Source organism: Pezoporus occidentalis, unplaced genomic scaffold, assembly GCF_034315485.1.
Source record: "Pezoporus occidentalis ecotype Australia unplaced genomic scaffold, CSIRO_AGI_Poc_V1 ctg11, whole genome shotgun sequence".
In the NCBI taxonomy this organism is placed as follows: domain Eukaryota; kingdom Metazoa; phylum Chordata; class Aves; order Psittaciformes; family Psittacidae; genus Pezoporus; species Pezoporus occidentalis.
In genome coordinates, this window is record NW_026912886.1 from 10595056 (window position 1) to 10620088 (window position 25033).

General features: G+C 46.3%; 1 protein-coding gene across 5 annotated transcripts in view; it reads left to right on the top strand.

The window, feature by feature from the left end:
- Positions 1-25033, top strand: part of NTRK3 (neurotrophic receptor tyrosine kinase 3) — a 209110-nt gene that overhangs the window by 126519 nt on the left and 57558 nt on the right. Inside the window, exon 13 of one of the 5 annotated variants that reach the window (XM_062630703.1) lies at positions 11323-14037. The exons of the other annotated variants lie outside the window; for them this stretch is intronic. Coding sequence (XP_062486687.1) covers positions 11323-11441 — 119 coding nt within the window. The 3' untranslated portion in view covers positions 11442-14037. Of the gene's footprint in view, positions 1-11322; positions 14038-25033 lie in introns of those variants that run through there. 5 annotated transcript variants of the gene reach the window in all.

Consider the following 25033-nt stretch of genomic DNA (forward strand, 5'->3'; position numbering starts at 1 on the left):
ATGTGAAATAAGCATGTTGTGTCAGAAGCGGTGCCAGCAGCCCAGCTCTCCTGGCCCCCGCCGGTCTCATTCAGGGCAGCTTCAACAACCCCAAGGCTGTGCCGTGGTGAGCGGTGGCAGGGCTTGCTTGTAACTGGAAGTGTCACTGTGGTTTTGCAGAGCTGGTCCAGAAGATGGTGGTTTATTTCAGCAGCTCGTAAAGGAGGTGTCAGCCCAGCTTTTGGTCTGTGGGAAAAAGAGCCTGCTATAGCAAACTGGAGATTACAGCAAGTGTTTAGCTCTGGCTCCTGGGCCATCTCTGTCACTGGGGATTGTTGCTCTGCCAAATTATTCAGCTGATGGTTTCATTGCTATAGGTCTGGGCCTTTCTGCCTTTGTTCTCAAGGTATTCCTTATTCTCAGCCTTCTCCTGTCCCATTGGGCATTCAGTGGGCTTTTGATTAAAAATGGATTTGTTGTGGTGATAGAGCAGGAGTCAGAGACACAGAGAGACATTGGCAGGTAGAATGGACCATGATTTTGCAGCTTTAGCTGCATGTAGAAGCTGAAGGAATGAGTCAACAGATCAGTGTTCCTGGTGTCCCACCAAGCAGGCTTCCTTGGCTTGGGTCAAGGATTTAGTGGTGGGAGGCCAAGGCAGCAGAGCAGCAGGGATTTGTGTGGCCAGGCAAGGACCAAGGGAATGGGATCATGAGCCCTGAGGGCAGGAGGAAAAGCAGGTTGGATGCTGCAACTCATGTGATCCTCCTTGGCAGGGTACCAGGTCTTCATGGGCCAAGCACCTGGTCCAGCCAATGTCCCCGATTCGTTCTTGGTCTCGAAATATTTAATCAGAGAATCAAATATGAAGTCTCTTTAAGACGAGACTGGCACAGAGCAGCTGGCTGAGTGTCACAATCAATGTATCCGCTCTGGAATATTTCCGGCAGAAATATTACATCCTCTCTCATTTACTTGATGATCTTTAGGATGAATCAATCAAAAGATGCTGCACACAAATAGTTCAGCCCATGATCCTGTGGGTGTCCATTAGAGAGGCATTTGCTCCGTGTTAATGGACCTGTTGATTAACAAACAAACCATTGCTTTTTAAGTAGAAAGCTGTTACTTGATGGCAATTGTTAGCACTTGCTTTTCTACTGCCCCACCTCCCCTATGTACAGCTCTCACTGCGCCAACACAGGCAACTGTTGCAACAAAACCCAGGTCTGCACTGCTGGAGAGAAAAGCATTCACATCTTATTCAAGCAGTTATCCGAGGTGAACCTTCTCCTGGAGGCTGGAAAGGACAGAGAGAGACTTCTTTGTACTGAGCATGCCATTTCACCACTGTGTGTCTTGCTCTCTTAATCATGTTTTCTGCACCCGTCTGCCTTGGCATGTGATGCCTTGTTGGATTCCAGCAATGTCTGAGGAAGATCTTCCCCTGACATCCCCAGCCCGTCAAGGCTCAGCAGCTCCTTGAGGAGTCTGTTTTGGGTTTTTCAGCTGGCTGAGTGAATGGGAGCTTTTATTTGGGTCTGTAAAGCTTCTAGTCTGTTGGAGCAATATTGTGTTCATTTCCTTTCCCTACAATGTGAACATTTTCCTAGTTTCCACTTCTGAGTGAAAATCTCCCCATGTTGCAATGTTAGTTCTTCCTTTTTAATGCTGTCATGATATGATCCCCTGCTGGCTCTTTAAACAGTAGGAGATGGTGCCCACTGCATAGAAAATGTTCTTACCTTTGAAAGCCACTGCACCAACCTGAGTGGATCCAACCCATCGATGACCAAAGCTGTGTAGACAAGGACAGCAGCATGTTCAGTGCTGCCAGGGCTTTGGTATGAAATGGGAAACATGCTCCCTGGACACAGACCACTGTGCTGAGCCATGTAACACAGCTAATTGCAGAAGCAGCAGCTGACCAGCTTAAAAGGACCAGTGTTGTGACTGTGATTTGTGTTTAGCTTCATAGTGTAGCTGCCAGTAGTTGTTCTCCTTTCTGGGAAGTGTGTTTGGACCCTTGCTGCTCAGCCAGAGGCTATGGGAGCATTTGGTCTCCAACCTCCCTGGCTGCTGGTGCCAAGCAGCCACTGTTAAGCATCACTTTAGCCCACTGCAGAGGGGACCAACCCCCGTGTCACTTGTTTAGCTCCATCCTTTATTGCTACAAACCAACTCACCCGGAGCTGTCCTTCCTACAGCTAGTGGGAGTCGGTGACGAGGCAGTTAGTGGATTAGGGCAGCAGAGTGAAAACCATTTGGCGTTTCTCTCCTGATTCTTCTGGGTGCCTTTAATTAGCATGATTGCTCAGCACGCGATTTTGCCATGTTCTTTAGCTCCCCTGGTTAGAATAATTATTCCCCCAGCTCCTTTTGTTCCAATTCCTGATCACTTACAAAGTCTCTTGTTAAAAGCCATTAAATCTGTAATGTAAAGTGAGAGTAAATGCTCAGCAGTGTTATGCTCCCAGCCCCACACGTGAGTGCTCGTGCTCCCCGGCCCCTCTCCGCACTCCTCTGCTCCCTGCCACGTGCTCTGTGCCGCAGCATCGCTCTCTGCTTTGCTCTCACACGCTTGCCCACTGGCCATCCCACGTGTCCCACATGCAGCAGGTTTTGAGTGCACGCTCTCCCTGCTTTGTGCTGGCACTTTTGGCTTTGTTCAGCTCTGTTTCCTCTCTGCATAGGATGGTTTTGACACTGAGATTGAATTTAGGGCTGTGGACCGTAATCTCTTATATTTAGTTGCATCTGCAGATATGAAAGTGTCGTTAGAAGTGTATGTTTTTTGCCCTGGTATGGCCAGCCCTTGCTTTGGGGAGTGACATACATAAAGGACATGTCCTGGCTGTGGTGGGAGGCAGGACTTCTAATGATAGATGAAGAGGAAAGAACTTATTAAGTAAAACTGCTTCCTCTTTTCTCAAGTATGAAAGCCTCTGGCAGAAGGAAAATGGATTTTGGATAGTCATGTTCCCAGGAGTTTCCATGTTCAAGTGCCTCCTCATTCAGAGGGCTGGGACCTCAGCCCTTTCCCTGCGCCTCATCTCTAGGGATATTTGATCAACACATGCCAATGGCACATGTGGGCCTGACACAACAGGCTTGCACAGAATTACGTGGTGTGAAATAAGATTGAGCTGCAGTGCTTTAAGTGCCTTGTGTGTTTAGGTGACGGGGAGAACGGAGAGAGGGAGACTTACTTTCAGACCATAAGGAAACTGGGTCAGAGAATGGTCTGGCAGTCATGTAGTTCATTAAGCTTGGAGCTGACTGCTGGAGCAGCAATTCACAGCTAGACCACCTGCTGGGAAAAGCTTGGAGGAAAGGAGCCCTGGTCCTTCCTCTTGCATTTGAATGAAGACTCCTAATTGACAGAAGGCATGTGTTTTGGGCTTAGGTCTTCATTTGCTGCCCTGCTGTTATTTGCCAGACCTTCCGTGCTCTGCAAAGCTCACCCTCTGCTGTGGGCTGGAGTGCACTGCCTGGGGGGTCCCCGCTCACCACATCTCTGCTTTGTTGGCTTCAAAGCTCTTTCCAGGCCTTTCTGTTGCAAAACCATGCTGTATATCATGTCAGTTTTGTGGGAGCAAATCCCCTTTCTCCCCTCCTGCAGAATGAAGGCCACCACAAATCCCTGCCGCTCATTTGGCTGGCACTACCCAAACTGTTCCTTAGGAGCAGCATGATCTCAGTGCAAATCTATGTTCCCCTGCTTGCTGTACCCTCTTCCCTTGGGGAAAACACAGCCCTCCCTCTGTCCTGGGGTGTGTGTTTTAGAGCTTGCCACATACTGGCAAGTACCAAGCCATGGTCTTGAAACAGTTTCTGGAATGGGGAGCTCTCCCCTGAGAAGAATAATGTCACTTTTCTGGTCTATTTTGGTGCAGAAGGCAACTTAATTTGAGAACCATCTAGTGGGGCAAGTATCAAGAGAAGAAAAGCTGCACTGGCAGCCTTCATTTCTGAAGCGATCAGCAGAGTAGGAGCACCGGAGAGACACAGACAAAGGACAAGAATTCCACAGCATCCAAACAGCCTCCAAAATCAACAGAACCTTGTTCCTGGAGGCTCCCTACTGCTGTCACTGTGGCTTTGCCCTCAGCCTCTTCCTGTTCTCATTTACAGCTTCTCTGTAGTGCTCGGTGCCTCCTTTCCTGCCAGCATCTCCTGCGCTCCTCGGTTCCCATCCTCAGCTTGTAAACTCCACAAAATCATGTTTCCCCCCAGGATGCTCCACTCAACACTGCAGGCTCTCAGGCTTGTACCGCTCCTGGGCTTCCTGGAGGGCAGCTCTGGCCTTTCCAGATGACATGAGGTATTGCTGGAGCAGATGGCAGAGTAAAACAGACTTGATCAAGCAAGGATATATGTTGGGCCTTGATCAGTTCCTCCACAATGCCTTCTGAAGAGCAGGAGAACATCACTGCCTTCACTGCCTGGGCAGGGAAGGTCCCAGCTGCAAACTACAGCGGTTGTGTGCTTCCACATCCGCTGTGTGTGTCTCCTTTTGGTGTCTGCTCTCATATCCCAGCCATCTAGCTTTACCAAGCCCTTTATGCCCCCTTCTAGACCCCAGAGCTCCTGTTCCCCAGAGCACAGGAGTCTGGGAGCTGGGGCTGTTCCTTGTTAAGTGCCCGTGACTGAGAGCAGCTCCTTCAGGGACTTTGAAGAAACCATGGTCCTGCTCCACGCCACTGTTTTGCCATCTGTATCATGCATATAACAGCTCCTGCCTCCCCAGGGAATGAGCAAGGCGTAACAAATTAATGTTTATGAAGCTCTCTCTGCCTGTAAAGAAGTTTGCAACAAGACTGTTGCTGTTCTAACTCAGGGGCTTCTTTTGCTGGTTGGCTCTTTGATGTGGTGATCTGTGGTACTGGTGGATCAGCTGTACCATAATTGGAATTAATCAGCAATTAGGGAACATGAGCCCAACTAGATTCTTCCCCAGTGGATAGTCATTTCTGGGCAGATCAGTCAGTGGTTTCAGTGACTGTGAAATGCTCAGGGTAACTATTGCTGTCTGAAGCAGCTGGGGAACAGAGGAGATGTTGGAGGGACACGGATACCTGTCAGGCAAAATGGAAATGAAAAGCTGTGTCATGTTAAGCACAGTGCTTAAATGGGCTTCACTCTGAGGGCTGACTTAAAAACATGATTGACGAAAGAGTATATTTGAAAACCAAAGTGATGAAAATGATGTTTGGGATTGTTGGGATGGGATCTCTCAAGCCGGGTCCCCTGGGCTTTGTGGAGTGCAGAGAGAGTGCACAGTAGTGAGAAATGGGGACTTGTGGAGGCAGGGAGCTGTGGTGGTTCCTCCAATGGTGGGAATTGCAGAGGAGAAGGCTCCTGGATGCAGCAGTGTGAGCACACAGAGGGACAGAGGCAGCTCGAGGATGCCTAGGATGTCAGCTACTACTGAACCTTAAGGTGTTCTGCAAGCCCCTTCCTGCAGCTTGTTCTCTCAGCTGACCTATAAACCTCAGGAGTTTTGCCACACACTCTTGCATATTGATGGATATTGCGAGGGACAAACCAGCCATCCTTTTTGCTCAGGTACCTCCTTTGTGACCCAGTATGATTTAAACAAGGCAGAGACTAAGCTCTGCATGTTGTGGGCGAAACTGCTGAGTGCCCAGTCCTTCCCCCTTCCCTAGTCCTCTTTACAAGTCATTTCACATACTCTGGCTTCAATCTAACAAAAACAAACTGATGAGGCCCAACTGATCTGGCTGCCTTCCATCATGCAGTGGGCCTCCGAGTGGCTTCAAATAGCTGCACCTCAGTGCAGGCTGGAGAAAAGCATTGGCTGTGCCTGTAGACATGGAGGGTAGCTTTGTCTCAAATCGCAGGGTATCTCAGACCTGAAAATAGCCTTTTTATTTTGCCCTTGGTCTTAAATAGATATTTCTTTTTCCTTGTTATATTTTTCATTTTATACCCTGGTAAGTGCTTTCCTACTTTAGGGCTTTTCCTAAGGGGGATCGGTGGGGAATCTTGGAGCTCTGCCTCCTGAGCTATCAGGCTACATCATTTAGTATTTTGGAACTACTCCATCCATGCAAGAGTTCCAGAGAAAACAAACTTGGGCTAACATGGACATGGCCCACATTAACGGTGGCAACAGTAGAAATGCAACGGATACTGGAATTCCTCCGACCAAAGGTTTAATGGATCTTACATAGTCTTAAAGAGCCCACTGCATGGAAAGCTGAGAACACTGCCCTTTTCTCATGGAGCATTGTTTGGCTGTTGAGTGCCTGCGGTATTCTCCTACCCCTTCCTCTGCTCTAATAAGCCTGAGAGAAGCTTGTGTGGAAATGGGATCTTCTGGACCCATTTGCTTCTGCTGCTTCTCTTGCTCTCAGCCCATCTCTTCCCTTTCCTGCCCTCAAAAGCATATGCAGTGCTGCGACCCCCTGCTTGTGATTTTGGGTTGTGGAGAAGACGAAGATGCCACAAACTAGCTAGAGCTCCATCTAGCACATTCTCAAGAGGTTTCCAGTGATGACAAGTCTCATTGTGTAAAGTGGGAGACTCTTATGCCTGAGGTTATACCCTGGAAAATGAACGAAGATACAAGGTGAGCTGCTGTGCTGTGGAAGGGAACAATAAGGACCCTGTTTCCATGAAAATGAATAATCATAAACATTTCTGTAGCTCTCAGAGGTTTCCTTTGAATCTTAAGAGAGCTGTTATCTAGTTGAAGGTCTACTTGAGGTCTGTGTGTCAGTGTGAAATTCATCTGTGGACTGAATTTTCTTGCAGTTCTCCATTGTGGTCAACAGGGTCAGACTGGTGTAAATGAGAGGTGGTCTAGGCTCTTTGACTTTGCTTTGGATGCTGGAGGAGATGACGTGGTTATATGCAGCTGAGAGCATCAGGGAGAACCTCGTAGTGTGCTTTTGCTGACCTTCTGTGACCTTATTTGTTGTTACAAGCAAGGCCTCGGGCTGGGTTGCATCTCACCCTGTTATATTATATGCTGGGGGAGGAATGAGGGGAAAAAAAGAGAGTTTTGTGTCACAGGCCTGCAGATGAACCCATCCATGACAGAGAACCTGGACCGCTGTGTTGCTCTCCCCTCTGATACAGACATATCAGTCCTGGCTTTGACTAGACGGATGGCTGTTTCTTTTGCTCTGGATGCAGGCCAGGCTTGATGGTTTTCATGCCTTCTTTGATGCTATTCATACTTCATATCTGTGCATAGAGAAAGATAAAATGTACTCTGTTGTTGGAGTCCCCTATTGCTTTTCCTTTATATCGTAAATTCTGCTGTAACACAGAAGAGAGATCAAAGCTCTGTTGCCTAATGTGGGCTGTGTGGATAGCAGTGTTATGTTTGGCCAGCTTATTGCACCTAATTTGCTATTTTGTTTAACCCATTTTTGCCAGGCTTCGCATGGCATCCCCTTGCTTTTCCCATCTGTTCCCACAGCAATTTTTGCTCCTGTTTTAGAAGCAGTTTCCATCCTTGGGTTTCACAACTGGGATGCACCACTCCTGCTATTGTGGATGGGGCTGCCATGAGGAGTTCTGCATCGTTTTCTGTGTGGTTCCCTCTCTTCCCCATGCCATGTTCCCTGCTGTTCTTCTCCAGTGACTTGGAGCAGCCTTGGATCTTAAAAGCCCTAGAAGCATGGTATATTTTAGTGGTTGCAATTTTACCAGAAGGCAGACAGTGAAGACGAGTTGAAATGACCTGGTTTGTCACCACCAGTCAGTGGAGGAAAGGTGTTCCTTGCAGGAACTGTCTGTAGGTTGCATTGGGTATGTGCATGGGGAACTAGCCAGGGTGGTGGGAAGTGCAGGACAGCTCTGGAGGACTAAGTGGATGGCCAGGGTTGAGGACAAAAACTGATTGCATGGTTCGGTTGCCTTCAATTTTCTTGTCCTTCCATTGCCACATCCTTTCAGCCTGCTAAGAGAAAATACTCCATTTTCCCCCTCCATCTCAAGCTGTTAGAGCTGCACAGCAAATCTGAGCTCATTCCTCCTTCCCTGTTCTCCAACACTTTCCATACATTTATTCCACCACCATACCATGGCTATTAGTAGAGACAGTATCATGTTTGAGTTTAAAAAGTGGTCTCACTAGAAGGAGAAGCACAAAGTTCAACCTGTCAGACCCTTCCTGATTTTGTAGCTCTTGAGATGCTTTTGATTTGAATCTACAAGGTGGGGTTTTTACCTCCTTACTATTTTCAGGCTTGTATATTGGAGTTTCCCTCCAAATCTACAATCAATGTGTCAAATACGGTATTTTTCCTCTAATTTTCCAGCTAGCACTGACAAATGTCAAACAAAAGAGATTGTTTTTAAAATTTCCCCAAGTCATTCTAAGAAAATGAACACTTTGTTTCTCTTTTTTTTTTTTTCTGGGGGGGGGGAGAAGGGAGAAAGAAGTAAAACGAACACCCCAGATTCTCTAAGACATTTCCAAACTAATTTTTCAGGAGCTAATAGCTTTGATGGGAGAAAGGTGACATTTGTCATAGTAGCATCCAAATTCTGAACCTGTTGAGATTCACCCGTTTAACTCTGGACATCTCAGTGAACATCATCCTTCTCACATTCGACAGTGAAGACATAAACCTAGCAAGAGCCTTGTTGGTTTCTGCTCCATACAAGAGAATGGGGTTGAAGGTAGCAGTGCAATACGGGAGACAGCAGTGAGGAAAGAGAGAAAACCAGTCTGGAGATAAGCATGGGGTTTTTCAGATTCTTTGGGGACTTTGATAAATCAGAAGGAGAGGATGCCAAAATGACTGTTGCTGCATTGCTTTCCCAAGCCAGTGGTGTGTGTATTCAGCCTCTGAGCTTCAGAAACATAGGCTGTCTGCCACTTTTGCAATCATCCTCAATAACAACTGCATGTTGGTTATGGAGTAACCCCTGCTGCAGTCCCATCCCGCAAAGATCCTGCTGTCACTGGAGATCCCTGCAGCTGGGATTCACAGCATAGCACTGATGACAAAGAGCAGAGCCCTCAGCAGCCAGAGCCTTAAGCCTTGCTGATCTTTCACATGTCCCTTTGCTGAGGCTGTGTGTCCCCAGTGGGTTTTTAGGTCTGTTGGATGTGGTCCGGCAGAAGTGGAATTGCCTTAATTTAGCAGAGCTAAGAAATGCAAAGAAAATAAAAGCAGACAGGAGTGCTCCTTGGAGATACTTGGTGTTGTTGAGCATAGACTTTCCCAGCTATCCTTTGGTAGCCATAAAACATATTTATATTATGAAAAACAAAACACGATAAATAGCGATGTTCAGGGATGCCATGTTTATTTGTCTCCCAGTAACTCTGATAAGAAATAGACTTAGTTTGCATGCACATTTCCAAGCATCAGCACTTTAAACTCTGAGAGTTGAGCTAGTCTCTTTCTCACCACTAATGATATTTCAACGCTTGGAATTTGCCTATGAATTTTGTTTATGACACATTGAACTGAAGCCGAGCCTGGCTTACCCTCCCCATGTGGATCAGCCCTTCAGGGCCACTGAGAATAACAGATAGTTTCTCCCAAACAAGTTTAAACAGTTCCAAACCAAACAAACAACTTTCGTCTTCATCCTCAGGTTCACCAAAAGAGGCATGCATTTGACGAGCAGATGGAATAAGATAGTGCAGGGAAGAAATATAAATAGATATAAAAGAAAAGAGCAGAAGGAAGAAATGGGATGGGGGAGGAATATTCTGGCTGGTGTAGATTTGGTGTGAGAAACTTTCTGTTCCTAGCCTAGTGGAAAACACTTTTCCTATTGAGATCAATTCACAAGGATATCCAAACTGCTCCATGCTGCTCTAGTGATGCCAGACTTGGGCTAAGTTATCTGCTTTGTTGAGCATCCTGTTACTGTATGAGGAATGGGAGCACTTTGCAGGTGTTAGAGCCCTTGTGTAGCCAAAACGTCCCAGTAATTTCCATGGAAAAACCCTTTGGGCCCTTGAGAGCTGGGACAGAATAGAGCAATCCCCAGAATCTTGCTATTCATGTCTTGGTCCTGGCAAGTCAGTGGATCTGTACTTGGGATTTTGCTAAACTGGCATAGAAGCCTCTTATGTCCACATGCTTGGTCTGAGCTAAGAGCAACTCCACTGCAGTCTTAGCAGCTACCTTCAATGACCTATGCCTATGTCTCTTTCCAGCTCATTAGCCTCAGTTAGGAGAAGTATCATTACAAATGGGTGTCTGGGAAAGTAATGTAAAAAATGATGAGCTGACACCTGAAGACAAATGAATGAGTCTTTTCTGCAAGAACACGCAGGACTCAGCACAAAAAATGATAGAAAACAGGGAATGTAGGCTAAACATCAGGATGTGTCCTAACAGTGAACCAGATTGTGCCCTCCTTCAGTCAGACCTTGGGGAAAGGGTTGTGGATCTCTCAGCAGAAGGATTCCTTCCTGGAGCTCGCATCCAAAGCTGCATAACAGGCTTGCTTCTTCCAGTCTAGAGAACCATTCTCTGACAAGTCCTGAATATTTGCATTTATTTAGCTTTAGAGAAAAGTGTTCATCTTTACCATAGAAACAATTAGATGTTAATTATTATTAAAAACATGCTAGTAATGGGTTTCCCTGGCTGGGGCATCCCAAGGCAGGAGCATTTATGAAGAGATGGTTAATACAACCCTTGGAAATGTATTTGCCCAGTAAGTTTGTAAGGAAGGAGCATGCCTGTGTTCTCTGCTCCTCTTATTTTTCCTTTTCATCTGGCCAGTACTTCTGGCAAATCCTAAACCTTCAAATTACTTTTAAAGAGGTGGGGCCATGTAAGGAGAAGATGCCTCCAGTGTGCAAGTTTCGGTGTAGATGGGACAGCCAGGGCTAAGGAAAGCTGTGGGTCTCCCCAGCCATGCAATGGTACTCTTCAGCCTCAGAAATGTTAAGCCAGACCAAATAAATAGTGAGAGACATAGGAAGAATTCTCCATTTTCCCTACTCCCTGCTGGGCGGGGGGGGGGTGGAAGATGGACTAGGCAGGAATCAGGACCTTTTAACTTCCAGTGAGTGGGAACCTTTAGAAAAGAGTAGTTCCCAGTTCTCTGTCCAGACTGGTTGCATGCCCCTTGTCCTCAGAGCACTTGTGTCTGCACGTACCACATGCAATAATTGCCTGTTCCTCATGGAAAGACGGAGTGAGGTAGCCCTACCCAGAGAGGGCATTTTGGCTTTAATTTAATGGCAGCCGTTTGCTGGTTATTCATTTGGTTCTTTTTAATAATTACATGTGTGTCGATATCTCTCTTTTTTTCTAGTTTTGCTCTTTTTTGTTTTTTCGTTTACTTTATTTTGCTTTTTTCTTTTTTCTGTTTTTTTTTCCCCTTTAGGTTTCAGAGAAATTATGTTGAATCCAATAAGCCTCCCTGGACATTCCAAACCTCTTAACCAAGGCATTTATGTTGAGGATGTCAGTGTTTATTTCAGCAAAGGACGTCATGGCTTTTAAAAACTCCTTAAAAGTCCCTGTTCTGATGTCAAGTTTATAGGCTGTGCCCTCAAAATGGTGGGAAGCAGTAAGCGTGGTCTGTATGGATTGAGGTCTCCTCCTAATAGGACTCTACAGCCCTGCCTGTACACACGTTAAAGCCAACTGAAACTGGTTTTCTGTCACCAGATAACAGGGTTGTTCTTTTCCTCCAATGGTCGCTGTGTTCGTTAAATATTCCTGCAAGGCACAACAGCAGCAATGAGAGCAAATAAAGAGAATTTAAAACCCAGTTGAAAGGAGTCATCCTAATAACACAGTAAATAATTGTACTTTTGCTTTAAAATAAAAACACAAAACAAAACCAACCAAGCCAACCAAACTGACATCTTTAGTCATGTCCTCCCTGCTTGGAGTTTTCCTTGTAAGCTTGTGTCTTCGCAACACCCAGTGAATGCTGCCATCACCTCTTATGTGGCACCGCCATGGGAGGTCTCCCAGAGCGAGCCGAGGCGGGGAGCCTGGAAGAACCTAAAGCAGAATGAAGACTTTTGGTAAGAACACAGGCAGCCCCGCTCCCAGTTCTTGCACAGAAAATAATGTTGGAAGGAATAATAATGGAAAGAGAGAAAGAAACAAAGAAAGAAAGAAGTCTTCTCTGACAGGAAGAGAATGTTGTTATCTTTGAAGTGCACATATTCTAGGAGGCTTTTTTTGTCTGTCTGTCTGTCTGTGTGTGTTAGAGCGGCTCATTGGATCTGACTATATCGTTGTCGTACTCTGGTCTCTCCCTGCTGCTTGAATGATGAGCTTTATCTGAGGAGTTGCCTGGACTTCCCGTATGGATGGAGAATCCATAGTGCAGGAGGGTTTGTGTCCTTGCCAGGACTAGGGCAGTAAGCAAAGTGGAAGGGCGTATCAGATGCACGTAGGTCCCGGTTGCCGGGTCTTTTCCAGCCCCCTTTAGCTCTCCCCTGTATTCCCACCCAACTAGAGATTGATTGTAACCAAGTCACGTACCCAGGACCATCAGCTCGAGGCTGGCTGACTGAAGGAGAGGAAAAATAAGTATTCTGTTGGTTCTTCTCTGGCATAAACTGGAATATCGATCCTGTTCTCTGGCCAATATTTGTATTCTCTCCCCCCTCTCCCATCCCACTTTTGTCTTACTTCATCCAAAGCCTCTCAGATGGAAAAGTAAACCCTTTGATCCTGTCCTTAAGAGAAGCCAGCTGCCCTTGTGGCAACTTGCAGGGCTTTCCTTGGACTCTCTGGATGTCACGTGTACGGGAAATACAGATTTGCTCACACGTGTCAGTGATAACCTATAAGCAAGGCAGATTTTCTCTAGAGCTAAAAAAACCTTCCAGAAGCTTCAGGTGTGGCCAGATCCTTTTCTGAGAGGAGTATTGAACCAGGAGCTTGCTCACCAGCCACTCAGCTTTGCTTGCCTTCTTGGTGGCCCAAGATGACCTTATCACATCAGGGGTATCTCAGATCCTCAGCCCTGAAGGGTCACAGCCGCTGGAAAGAGTCACGGTCCCCCTCTGCCAGAACTGGGCAGAAGCCTCAGAATGGGATGTTCTGCTTCATCCTGCCTTTATAAGTGACCCGCATGAACCACCTTGGAGATTGCCAGGAGTTTTTACTATCAGCTTTCCCACAGGGGTGTCCCTGGGAATATTCCATTCTCTTGCTTCTTCTCGTGGTTCATTTGCATAAAGAGGTAAAGTGCAATAGAAGAGTACAGGAGAAACGGTAGCAGATTGCTTTAAGTTAACAGACATGCCTTAGGGGGGCACCTGCATTAGGACGAGGAGGCCTGGCTCAGGTTGGATGGCTTCAGAAACCATGACCAAAACTCCCAGCAATGTTTCCTGCCCGCATCGGAGCTGGAAATGCAAGAGGTGCACCGCCAGAGAGGACCTGCGGCTGTGTGCTATTGACACCTCAACCTGCAGATTCACAGAGAGAGGAGGAGCTTCGCCAAGCATGTGAATCACTGACTGGGTGCTTGTCTGAACTGAATTTCCCCATCTCCTGGAAGTCTCCCACCTGACCTGGGGATGTCTTGTCCATCCAAACTGTCTCCTCTCCCTAGCACTGTTCAGGGGACTCTGCTCTCAACTGCCTGTATCAGTCGTAGAGATACATCCGTGAGCCTGGACCAGAAGCCTATATCCAAACACCTTAGCAGAGGAAGGGTTGAATTTTGCAGCTCAGGTCCATCTCTGCTTAGAAGAAATTCTCCGGACCGAACAGCATAATTTAAAGCAGTTCTCCCCACTGTGATCAATGTCTCAATTTGTTTAACACCAATTAAAGTCTCTGGTTCCTCACTGCTGAAAAACAAAAGCCAGTCATGGCCGTTTGCGATCGGTGGCTTTAAGTAGCAAGCCTAAGGATGTTTTCTTTCTTTTGTTAAATTTTATTTTATTTTTAATTATTGTAAATCATTACCTCATTTTCTGTCAATGAGACTCCTCCATCTTTGAGCATTCTTATCTTGCCATAACTATCATCCTGTGCTAATGGGAAATGGACGGTCCCTTTTCACAGAGACTATAGGGGTGTTCAATGTCTAGTTTCTTAATAAACACTTTATTTTCTAACGAAACAGCTGCATCAGGCCTCTTCTTTGAAGACAAAATAAATAAAACGTTCAGAATGACACATCCCATAGTCTACTTCTTCATGAGATGGTCCATGTGTGGGGAGTACAGTTTGTTCTCTTCTGTGGGGGGTGTGGAGGGTGGGATTTACACTTGTGATATGAACATTGCTCATGTGTAGCTCTTGCTTCTGTCAGTCTCATCAGGCACAAAGACGTTTTCTTGCCTGAGAGCTTAGCTGCCGATCATCTCAGTTGACAGCCTGTTGTTTTTTGTAGCTCAAAATGGTCATATTCTCAGGGACAAGGCAGTACTGCTGGGAGATTGTGTGAGGATTTGCCAAGACAAGTTTCTACACCTAGTGCAAGGAGTTTTATTAGGAGACTTATCTCTCAGGGAGCTTGACACTAAATGATTGTTCTGGCTGCAGTGGTTTTTTGTTTCAGGACGTGCTCTTGCTGCAGGTCTCCCTGCTTGGCTGTGCAAATTGCTCTCCTGTTGGGTGCTAACTGTTGTCTCTTAATCAGGGACAATTAGCTTACTAAGCTAGCAAGGAGGTGTTTGATGTAGTGGGGTAAAGGTGTGTGCTGCTTTTGGGTTCCTCATCAGGAGTTCATGTAAGGATGGTTGCTCCAGAAGGAGAGAGGAGCAAGTCTGCAACATGCAGGGTCTGGCATGAGGATGTGTCTTAGTGGCTGTGTCTTGGTATCATTAGTATCGTTGATGATCATTTATATGATGATATTTACATGTCACTTACATGACTTCAAGTTGCTGTGCCAACCTGCAGATGATTGTAGGCATGAGGCTGGAGTGTGTTTGAGCTGATATTGGTAGATGTTGCTGGAACCTTCTTAGATAACCTGGTGAGAGTTTTGATAGAAATATGTTTTCCAGCATCCTTCTGTTCCTTTAACTTCCTGACATGACTTTCAAGCAATGTCTCAAAATGATGCCATGAGTGAATTTCTGCATGCTGTTCCCTTCTAATGAGTGTGCCTCTAGAAGCGACTGTGTGTTATGGTTCACAGGATTAGGTGATGGCTGAGACCTGTACCTTTCCAGGAATGCCTGTGGTGCCTGAGACAAATGGTTGTCTCCTCACGTATAACCTTACACACAGGATGGGCGGCTGATCTGCACTGGATTTTATCCCTACTTCTCTTTCATTTCTGAGGTGTGGGGAACAAATATGGGTCTTGGTAGCTCTGTCTTTTCCTTCCTTCTACTCGGGTCTGCTCATGTTTCACAACCAGAAACACTGCAAACAGAGGGCTGATTAGCCAGTTACTCAGGCTGCTGGTACAGTCAGCCTTAGTGCACTTTGCTTTGTATTTCAGGCCAACTGATCCTTACTTATGAGTTCCCACAATGTTTTTGATGCTGCCAGTTCCCACGGAGCTAACCTAACATGCCCACAGGCTCTGACATGCACTGCAGAGGGGTTGGGTACTTGTTTATCCTTGTGTTTGCTTCTTGGTCACCTCTGTTGCCTCATGTACCCATGTGAAGGCTCCGTGCCTGCAGTGAGTGTGATGGGCACGGTATGATGGTGGCACAATACCTCTCTGCATTATGGAATCAGTGTGTGGCCCAGTGGGACCTTGGGCTTTGACTTGCTTGGACAAGTGTTTGATGTGTGTGATGCTGTAGGTATATTGAGTCTCAATAGCTGCTTATGCAAAGTTGCACCGGCTGAGTCTTGATGTCCTTTGCTGCTTTTTTGTTTATTTAGATGTGCTTTTAAGAGCCAGCCCTACTTTTGAAGGTGGTGGTTTTCTCTACCACCAGGTCTTTAGCCTTTCCAGCATGTGTCTGGGCCCTGCTGTCCAGGGAGGCAGAGGCAGAAGTCCCAGGAGCTGTGGGCAGTCAGAGGATGGTGCTTCTGCTGTTTCAGCAAACTGCAGTGGTGCATCACCACTGTTCTGATTTGCACCCAGAACATACTGCAGATCCTCGAGGTTAAGCTTTGGCATTAGCAGAGGATAAAGAGGCCTAGATACAGTAGTAAAGCTAAAAACCACAGGTCTGGAGCAACAGGAGGAAGAGAGCATGCAACAAATCAATGCCAGGTGACTTCATTTTTGCTTAACGTTTTGAAGGGTTTCTGGTGCGGTTTACGCAATAAGTCAAAGAATCTTTATTAACTGTGTATTTACCAGCACCTGCAGCCCCTGATCAGTTGGTGGAGAACTGTAACAAGCTGCAGGGAAGTCCATACAGCCCTTTGAAGGGGAAAGAGTGTAAAGGAGAGTGGCACACACTCAGCTAGAGAAGGTGCTTTACCTGGTGAAGCAATGGCATATCTTTTGTGATTTCTCCAGTGTTCCCCCTTTTCCCCTCTCCTCATGACAGGCAGGCTCCTTGGTGGTGCCAGCATGTGGTCTGATGCTGCAGAGCATCAACTGCCAGCCCCACATCTCTGGTGGCCTGAGCTTGTTGTGCCACAGGGGTGCACTACAGGCTGTAGGGCATCCTACGCTGTGTCTCCACCGTGGGAGATCACACATGTACTGTTTTGCCTTGAGCCCTAAAAAATTATGTAGGAAACTCAATGGTAAAAATAAGTTAATTCACCCAATGTGGCTTCCTTTGCAGTTCTTGTAAAGTGACGTGAGGAAGACAGAAAGAGCAGAGGGCAGATATGACACCTTTCTGCTTCTGCTGGGAGCTCTTTTTGGTTGTGTCAGTTCCTTATGTTCTTCAGCTCTGAATTTCACCTCCTTGGATGCACCGTTGCAGTTTTGGGGGTTGTTTGTCCGTCTTCCTTACTGGGATTTGGTAATCGGTTTCCAGAAAAGTGGTAAGTGCCTGTTCTTATTGAAATCAGCACAGGAATTCAGGAGCTTTTGTCAGACAGCGCTTTGGTGTGAAGTTCAGGCTTTGAGTTTGTCAAGTTAAGAGGTAGAATAAATCCCAACCCATGCTCCCAGTCCCAGTAAATAAACACAGTGTGATTCCTCCTCCAAGGAGAGGTGATGGTCTCTCCAGCAGTAAAGCAGAGTGTGAGTACAAGAGAACTACATGTGAAACTTGATATTCATTTTGAACTTGTGAGTGTAACTGCTGACAAATCAGCAGGAATAAATTTTGGCTGTTCTCTACAAAGTGGAGGGATTTGTTCCAAGCGCTGGTTAAATGATTTGCTCTGCTGTTAGTGAGTCATTTGTGACCTGTGCCCGGTTCCTGCAGATGAGTTGACTTTTTGCAAGGATTTGCCTATGATTTCAGATTATTTGGGCTTTTTTCTCCAAGGGTTTGCTTCAAATATTCCTGTTGTGTGGCTGGCTGACTGGGGCTGCTTTTGTTCTCAGTTGGGTGAGTGAATGTTTCAGATAGGCAGGCAGAAATGTCATATGCAGAGATGCTCCTCAGTAATCCGCTATATGGGATTATCCATAACCCCATGTTTCTGTTTTATATCTTGGTGCTGGTACCAGCCCACCAGGTCTGTCTGTAGATTGCTGCTGTTCCCCAAGCCTTTGGAGTAGGCAAAAGCTTGTTTTCACAGCAAGTAACCTCCATTGCTCCAGCCTGGATTTTGGGAGCAGCCTGTGTCTGACCTGTGTGTGGGTTTCCATCCATTAATGGCAGCTCAGCTGCTGCTGAAGATCAGCCTCTTTCATGAGAAGCCAGAAAGAGTCAGACTGGAGTCACATGAGGCTCGGTAAAGTGCCAGGATGTCTGAATAAGCTAATCATGGCCAGGTCATCATTATCTTAAGTGAGCCAGAGCTGTGTCCAGGCTGTTTATTAAGATAATTGGGAGAGGGAGGGATGTTTGCAGTCTGTGGACTAGACTGGTGAGGTGATGGAGTGTATTGCAACATAGAATACAAGGGAGAAGGAGGTCTTGCACGTTGATGCTCTACGTGTATCCAGGGCCTGGTCCTGCCAGGATGCAGTCCCTGGTGCCAATAACAGGGATGTAAAGCGACATCATGATAATGCAGTATGCATATTTCAAACACCACCAATGTGAACTTGCCTTGCCAGTCTAAAGAGTTGTACATCTGCTCAGATTTCCTTATGAAGCCTTGTTGCCTGGTACTTTTAGAGATATACTGGATCAACAGAGCATTTTGGTTTTGCTGCATCAGTGCCAAGCAGTATTTGGGGACTGTAGGAGCAGCTGTGCATGGTCACTTCTTCCTTGGTGGTACCTGGTCCAGTCTCCCATAGAATGCTGAAGGTGGCTGCAGGTTTGCTTTCTGTTTCCTGAGACATATTTGTTCATCAAATGGTGCCAGAGGGAGTTATAAGTTTAAGAGTGTTTAAGTTTCAGTCATACACTCAGCACTGCTAGAACAACTCCAGAAGCACGTGTCCCCCAAAGCTATCTCATCTGACAGTGCACAGACATTGCAGGTGACTGAGAAGTGACTCACTTAAAGACAGGTAAGTGCCATTTTTCTCCTTCTAGGGAGCTATTGTGTGTAATATGCTGAATTCAGACCTGTAGCAGGACTTCTTCTGATGGATCTGCTCTAAATGCATAAGGGACTGCATTAGATGTATCAGTAAGGAGCTGCCAGTCCCTGCTCAGGAACCAGCAGGGACTCTTCTGGCTGGAAACGCTGCAGATGTGCCACTGTGTGAGAGCAGAAGGCCAGAAGAGCCAAGTGCTGCTGGAGTCTGGGGTTAACCTCCTATTTGGGGTTGCTTCTATTTGCCCACCCAGGGCTGGCGGCTGGAAGATGCAAGGCTGTGGGAGGTGTTTGCTGGCTGCTCTCTCCTTTAGAAAGCTCAGGAGCACAGAACTGCAAGGGTGGCTACTTGATGATGGTGCCAGTCTCTTGTTTTCATCAACAATAAGCAAAAAAGGCTCTGATGTTCTTTAACCCTTCTGCCTGGTGCCAACAAAGCATTACAGATGGATCGCCTCTTTTGCTGCCATATGAAACGCTTGGCACTCAATCCCAGCAGAAGATCTGTATAGCCATGGCTTCAGAAGAAAGCAGCAAAGTCCCTGACAGTGCATCTTGGATGAAAATACTGTCCTGTGACTAAAATGAAAGTTCCATTTAATCCTGTTAACTGCAGAGGGACTCCTGGGAGTTGGGCACTGTTCTGTGTAGGTCCTTAAGCTCCTCTGCATGACTGTAATGCGTGAAGCATCTAATCTTATGCCAAATTTCCTTCCTTGGATTCAGTGGTGCTGGCCAGAGCCTCAGAGAAAATGGGCAGATCGATATCAATAGCAGTCTTACAAGGGAAGAATATCTCTTACCAAAAAAACCCAGAATCACCCTTAGGAAATAAAAAAGACTACAGAGCATCAAAGATATTGTCCAGTACACCCAAGCAAGTAAGGTTTGACTGTGTCTCTTTTAAGGAGGAAGAGCTCCAAGACTCTAAGGAGAAAGGAAACGTGGTGATCATGAGCTGTAGATACAGCATAGACTGAAACCTGGCTCTCTGATCCTGAAAAGACTGCTGAAAACAAATGGGCTGCATGGGCATATATTGGGTAATCCTTTGAAGGGATGGTTCAACCTTTGGGGCATGTCTGTGCCATTAGTTTATAGCACTGTGAAGCTCAGGTTTGACAGCTACCTGGGCTGTTCGCCTGCCAGCACAGGGAGGGAAGCATCCATAGCTTGCTGGACACAACCCACTGAAGACTTTGCTGCCAAGCCTGCCCAGACTGAGACCTCTCCATCTCTTGCCTGTATTCCCTTCAGAGTAAGGACAGATCCTCATGGGCTTTCATCAGATTTTACCCAGGCCCATGCTTAGGTTCCCCAACAAATCAGAGGATGGCCATCTCTTCTGTTACTTTGACATAACACCCTTGGAATTGCCTGAAGTGATGTTCTTCTTTGGAAAAGTAAGTAGATGTTCTCTGATCATGGTTCAGGGACGTGTGTGTGTTTGTGTTTGTATGCATAGTAGGAATCAAATATCGATGGTGAAAAGGTGATGTTGGATTTCCAAGGAAAGAGACACAATCACTAAATGTGATCTGCTGGCCAAGGCAGAGAACTGGAAGTCGGGATGGTAAAGGCTGTGACATGGAGGTAAGTTTTTATTGCAGCTTCCTCATCTGTAGTCCTGCATAAATGATTTAAGTCCCCCACAGTGCGCTGGTGGTATCTATACACTCTGCCTGCCAGGGATGGATGAGAAGAGCCTGGCTTTGAGATGGTTCTGGGCATGATTCAAGAAAGCAATTCCTGAGACTCTCAGTAGCTAGAACATCCTGTGCTGTAGAGACTGAGCTGGAGTCTCCCACAGACCTCAGCTTCAAGCTCAGAACAGCCTCTGGATTTGGAAAGAAGTGGGGAGCCACAAGGGTCCTTTCCCAAGGGACATTCCAGCCCAAGTACAGGCATTGCACATGCTGCTCCCTGCTTCTCACAACCCCCTGAATAAAGACTCTTTGTTCTAGGAGATATAGATTATATATATTTTAAGGGTCCATGAATAATTTATGGCCAAAGATAAAACCGAGCATCAGAGCTAAGAAAAGGCTGAGGATGTGAGGCGAGGAACCTTCCATTATTTACAGGCGAGGAACCTTCCATTATTTATTGTACTAAATCTTGACCTGGCAGCACCTTCTCCTTGCAATCCTGCCTTTACTTTGGGAAGCTCTCTTTTCTCCTAAAAATATGACGTATTCTCCTACTTTTGGTAGATAATTGTAGCAAGGTTGTAATCAGCCTTGTGCAGCTTGATGGCTGACCTTTGAAGGAGTAAAGGCTATGTCCTAGTGACCATGTGAGAGCCCAGTGGGGCTGCTGGGAGAAGCATGGGCACATTGGCTTAGATGGAGAATGAAGGAGTCCCAGGTATACTCTGGGATCAAACAAGGTTGAAGGGTGGTCATTTAGTGGTCAGCATGAAATGAGTTTGTGGGTATCAGCCTTGTTCTTGGCAGCCAGATGTCCATAACACAGAAAATATCTGTGGTTTCTTGGACTGAAGCAGATGTTGATGACTAAATGAAGAGCATGGTTGTATGGTGCTGGTTTGTGGTGTCCTGACCTGTTGGCAAAAATAAGTAGTCAACACAACCTGACTGAATAGCACCAGAACCCTTAGCCAAAAAAAGTGAAAAAGGTGGTAGGTTGCTTGCTTTTTCTTGTGATGTTTTCTTCTTTTGTTTGATTTTGTAATCTAAGAGAAGGGCTGGGAGTTGAGCTTTCATTTTTTAAGATCACAGTCTCATACTTTTCTTTCTTATTTCAGTTGTATTGCAGTAAAACTTCAGGTTCTGCTTGTCCTGTTTAAATGGCAAAATGTCATACCACAACAGCAGAAAGCTGTCAAGTTGGTTTGTTACTGCCTTTTTAATTACTATGACCAATTCATTGGCAAGAGTAATATTATTATTGCTAAGGGCTGGAGACACCTTCCTTTTCTGTTGCTATACAGCCCCAGGGCTTGTAAAATGCAGCTTTGGCAGCGAGGTGAGATAAAGAGAACTTCATTTATTTGCTGCTCTTCATTTGTGCCAGCACAAGAGCTTATGAGGCCACACTCTAACCTGGATGTCTGGTATGATCCAAATTAAAAATAACCCCACTGCCACCCCTTCTCCCTCAAAGGTTTTTTTTCACCCAGCACAGTTCAGGGCTCTGCTTTGCCACACAGCAGTGACAGCACAAAGGAGGGGGAGGCCAGTTGTAGGATGGGCATGGCAGGCATCCACAGGAATGGGAGGAGGCCAAGCACCCAAGCAGGTTTCACTATCAGAGCTGGCAGCTGATAGCTTACAGCAAGCAAGTGCTGTGACACCCAGAGAGGCTGCTGTAAAAACTGGGCTAGAAATGATGTGGAAATGTGTTTTTTTTCTGAAGATTTTTATTTTTTAATAGAGAAACCTTTCAGACCCCTTTTAAATTCATAATAAAGAGCAGCTTGAAAAGAAGCAGAGGGCAAATGAAGACCGTGAGGCTTGCTAACTTCCTTTAAAGTTGGAAGGTCACCTTTAAAAATGGATGAATGCAGCAGTTTGGAGGAAGCTCCAAGGCAGCAGGCCTGAGGTTCTGCACCAGAATAGGAGGCAGAACAAAGATGAAAAGAAGAATCCAGTTGGGATCTAGGAATAGCTGCAGAGCTGCATGTGCCCTAGGTGGGCTTACATGGAGGCGGTGTTTAACGGTGATGCTTTGCCCATTCTCTGAAAGCTGCTGCTGTGCGTGGTGGTGTGCTGGATAGCCAGCTGGATGGTGCAGGAGCATGTGGAGCGGTGGTTTCAGTGTGGGTGTAAGCTGGAATTTGGGATAAAATTAAAGCACTGCCTGCCCGTTCAGCATTCAGGGGTGCTGAGTAGCTCTAGAGATGTCTTGTTTGCTCTGGTTGTATTCGTGATGACTTTCCTCCCTTCCTGGGACCTCTCAGGGAGTGGGAAAAGGGTGATCACAGCACGAGTCCTAGTGGCGACTCGCTGGACAGAAAGGTTTGTGCTGTTTTAGATGGTATCCTGACTCTCACTACTCTGGTTCACTTTGTGAGCTGGTGGAAGTAGTGGTAGCACCATTGTCATATGTAGTTCATACATATGGAGATCAACATACTGGATGCTAAGATACATCTATATGCTTCACACTCCTTAGTTACCTGGTTCAGAAATCGGCTATTTCCTTCCCAGAATACCCAAAAGATGAGATGTCACAAGGAAAGAAGCTCAGCATTTGAAAAGGTAACCCACTTCGTGTCCAACACGGTGCTTTCACCCCCATCCTCCCAGTGCCAGCCCTTCCCACCTTTCCTTGGAAACCACCCAATGCAGCCCAGGAACTGCCTGGCTGTGGAGCGAGAACATGACAGCTCTTTAACAAAATCAGTCATATTCTCAGGGAGCTTCAAACAGCCTCTAGTCCAATGGGCTCCGAGTTTGGTCCCCAAATAAAGGGCCTGGGAAAGCACAGGGAAATGCATTTCTCCCCACGTCCTTTCAGTCAAGGCTGAAGGGTGAGATTGCTCCTGTGAAATCATTGTGTAGTGGCTTGATAGGACAGGCAAAGGAGAAAGAATTCCTATGAATCATAGAATAGTTTGGGTTGGAAGGACCTTAAAGCTCATCCAGGTCCAACCCCCTACCATGGGCAGGGACACCTTCCACTAGATAGGTTGCTCAAAGCCTGTCTAACCTGGCCTTGAACACAATTAGTTTGTAAAGCTTTGGTATCTACTGAGAAATGCTGTCTGCATGGTGTTTTGTCCTGCTGTGTTGCTTCTCTTTTTCTGTCTGTCCTATCTGAAGGTTTTTAGAGCACTTTTGCAATCAATATTCAATAAGACTTGCTAAAAGTATAGCTTGGAGGCCATTTACAGGAGGGGAAACTGAAGCAAGTGGGTTGCTTTCTGCAGGCTACTGCAGTCCATATGGAAGCATGTGGGAGCGCATGGCCAGACAGGGAATAGGACACATAGGGAATAATGTGACCCTGACACTGGTCTCAGCTGTGTGTGCCCCAGGCAGAAGTTCCCTATGACAGAGAATGAAATGATATTTCTCAAGGGTTCGCCTAGGAACTGAACTCATTTCATATGTAAGCACTTGCTTGTCTTTCCCACTGAGCCAAGGCGCAGGGGCATCAGACACATGCTATCTATTGCTTATTAAGTGGTTTAACAAGCCCAGCTAATTACAATGTACTCAAGGATTTTGTAGCTTATGAAAGCAGTCCCTGTTTGTTTGTGTCAGTGCTTTAATACATTAATACACCAATTAAACCTCGGGGTGTGTGCGTGCTCACACAACTTAACATACAGGAAGGCACGTTGATGTTTTGCATGTCAGCTGGGGCTTCTCTGGCTGTTTCAGATCCAGCTCTGAAGGGATGCTTGTGGTTTTACGCTCAACCTTGTCACCAAAGGGACGCGCATCCTCTACATAAAAACACAGTTCTACCTCCCAGACATACACTGTTTTACAAGACTCTGGCAGACATGGGCACTCTGTTGTTAGGGTTTCCTTCTCTTAGACAGGCCTGCGAGAGTGTCTGGGTCTTTATTTCCATCTCGGTGGTGATGATACAGGCAATTTGTACATGAAAGTGTTGTTTTCTCTCCCTCAATTAGTCCCAAGGGGTTACCAGTGGGAGCATGCTGTCTGCGACATTTGCACTTGCTTGCAAAGGGCCCGGCACATTCGTTAAGCCACACGGGTAATGAGCTCTAATCAGTGCACAGGGCACCCAGTGTGAGTCAGTGCAGGGGTGCGGCTTGGAGCAGGCAGTGAGGGTCAGAGGTAAAAGCCTCCTTCAGTGCACTTATAGTTCAGTGAATAGGAGGCAATCGTAGAGGGAGGAGGAGGAGAAATGGCAGATTAAAGGAAATTGAGCAGCTGTAATAAATACACTTGAAGTAGAAGAGCATCTAGGATGCAGTGATTATATTCCCTGCAGAGCTGAAGTGCTGAGGAGGGTCTGCAGAAAGGGCTGCCATACAAAACCACTGGCCTTTCGATGATCAGGCTTACAGGGAATGCAAAATGAGTTGGAGAAAGCTGGCTGAGCTTTAATGCAGGTCTTTATGATACAGTTGGGAAGGCTGCCTTAAACATTCAGTCTTGTGAAAATAAAGACAAAGGCAGAATGAGAGGACTGATGTATGCCAGGCTGGCTAAGGAAGAGAGAGACCATGATGGGGCACTGTTGAAGTACTACAGTGAAAGGAGAGGGGAGGATGAAGAAAGCAAGAGAAGACAAAGGGATGGAAAGCATCAGCCATACTGGATGCTAAGGATGTGTTTCAGACAGCAAGGTCCTTTTTCACATAAGTATCTCTGACAAACAACAAAAGTGGCCCCAGAACAAGGAGGGGTTTGGATTTTCGAGGAGAACAGCGAGCTGGTACAGAGGATATGGAGGAGAAAGTGCTTATCTTGAGAGCAATATATGGAGAACTTTGATGACAGAGAACAAAAGGCAGCTTATATCAGTGATAAGAGAAGGATTATTAAATATTCTTCATCTGCCAAAATTGCATCCAACTTTATAGAGTTGGATGAAGAAGAAGCTGTCCCCATATCAGTAGCCAGCTGTTC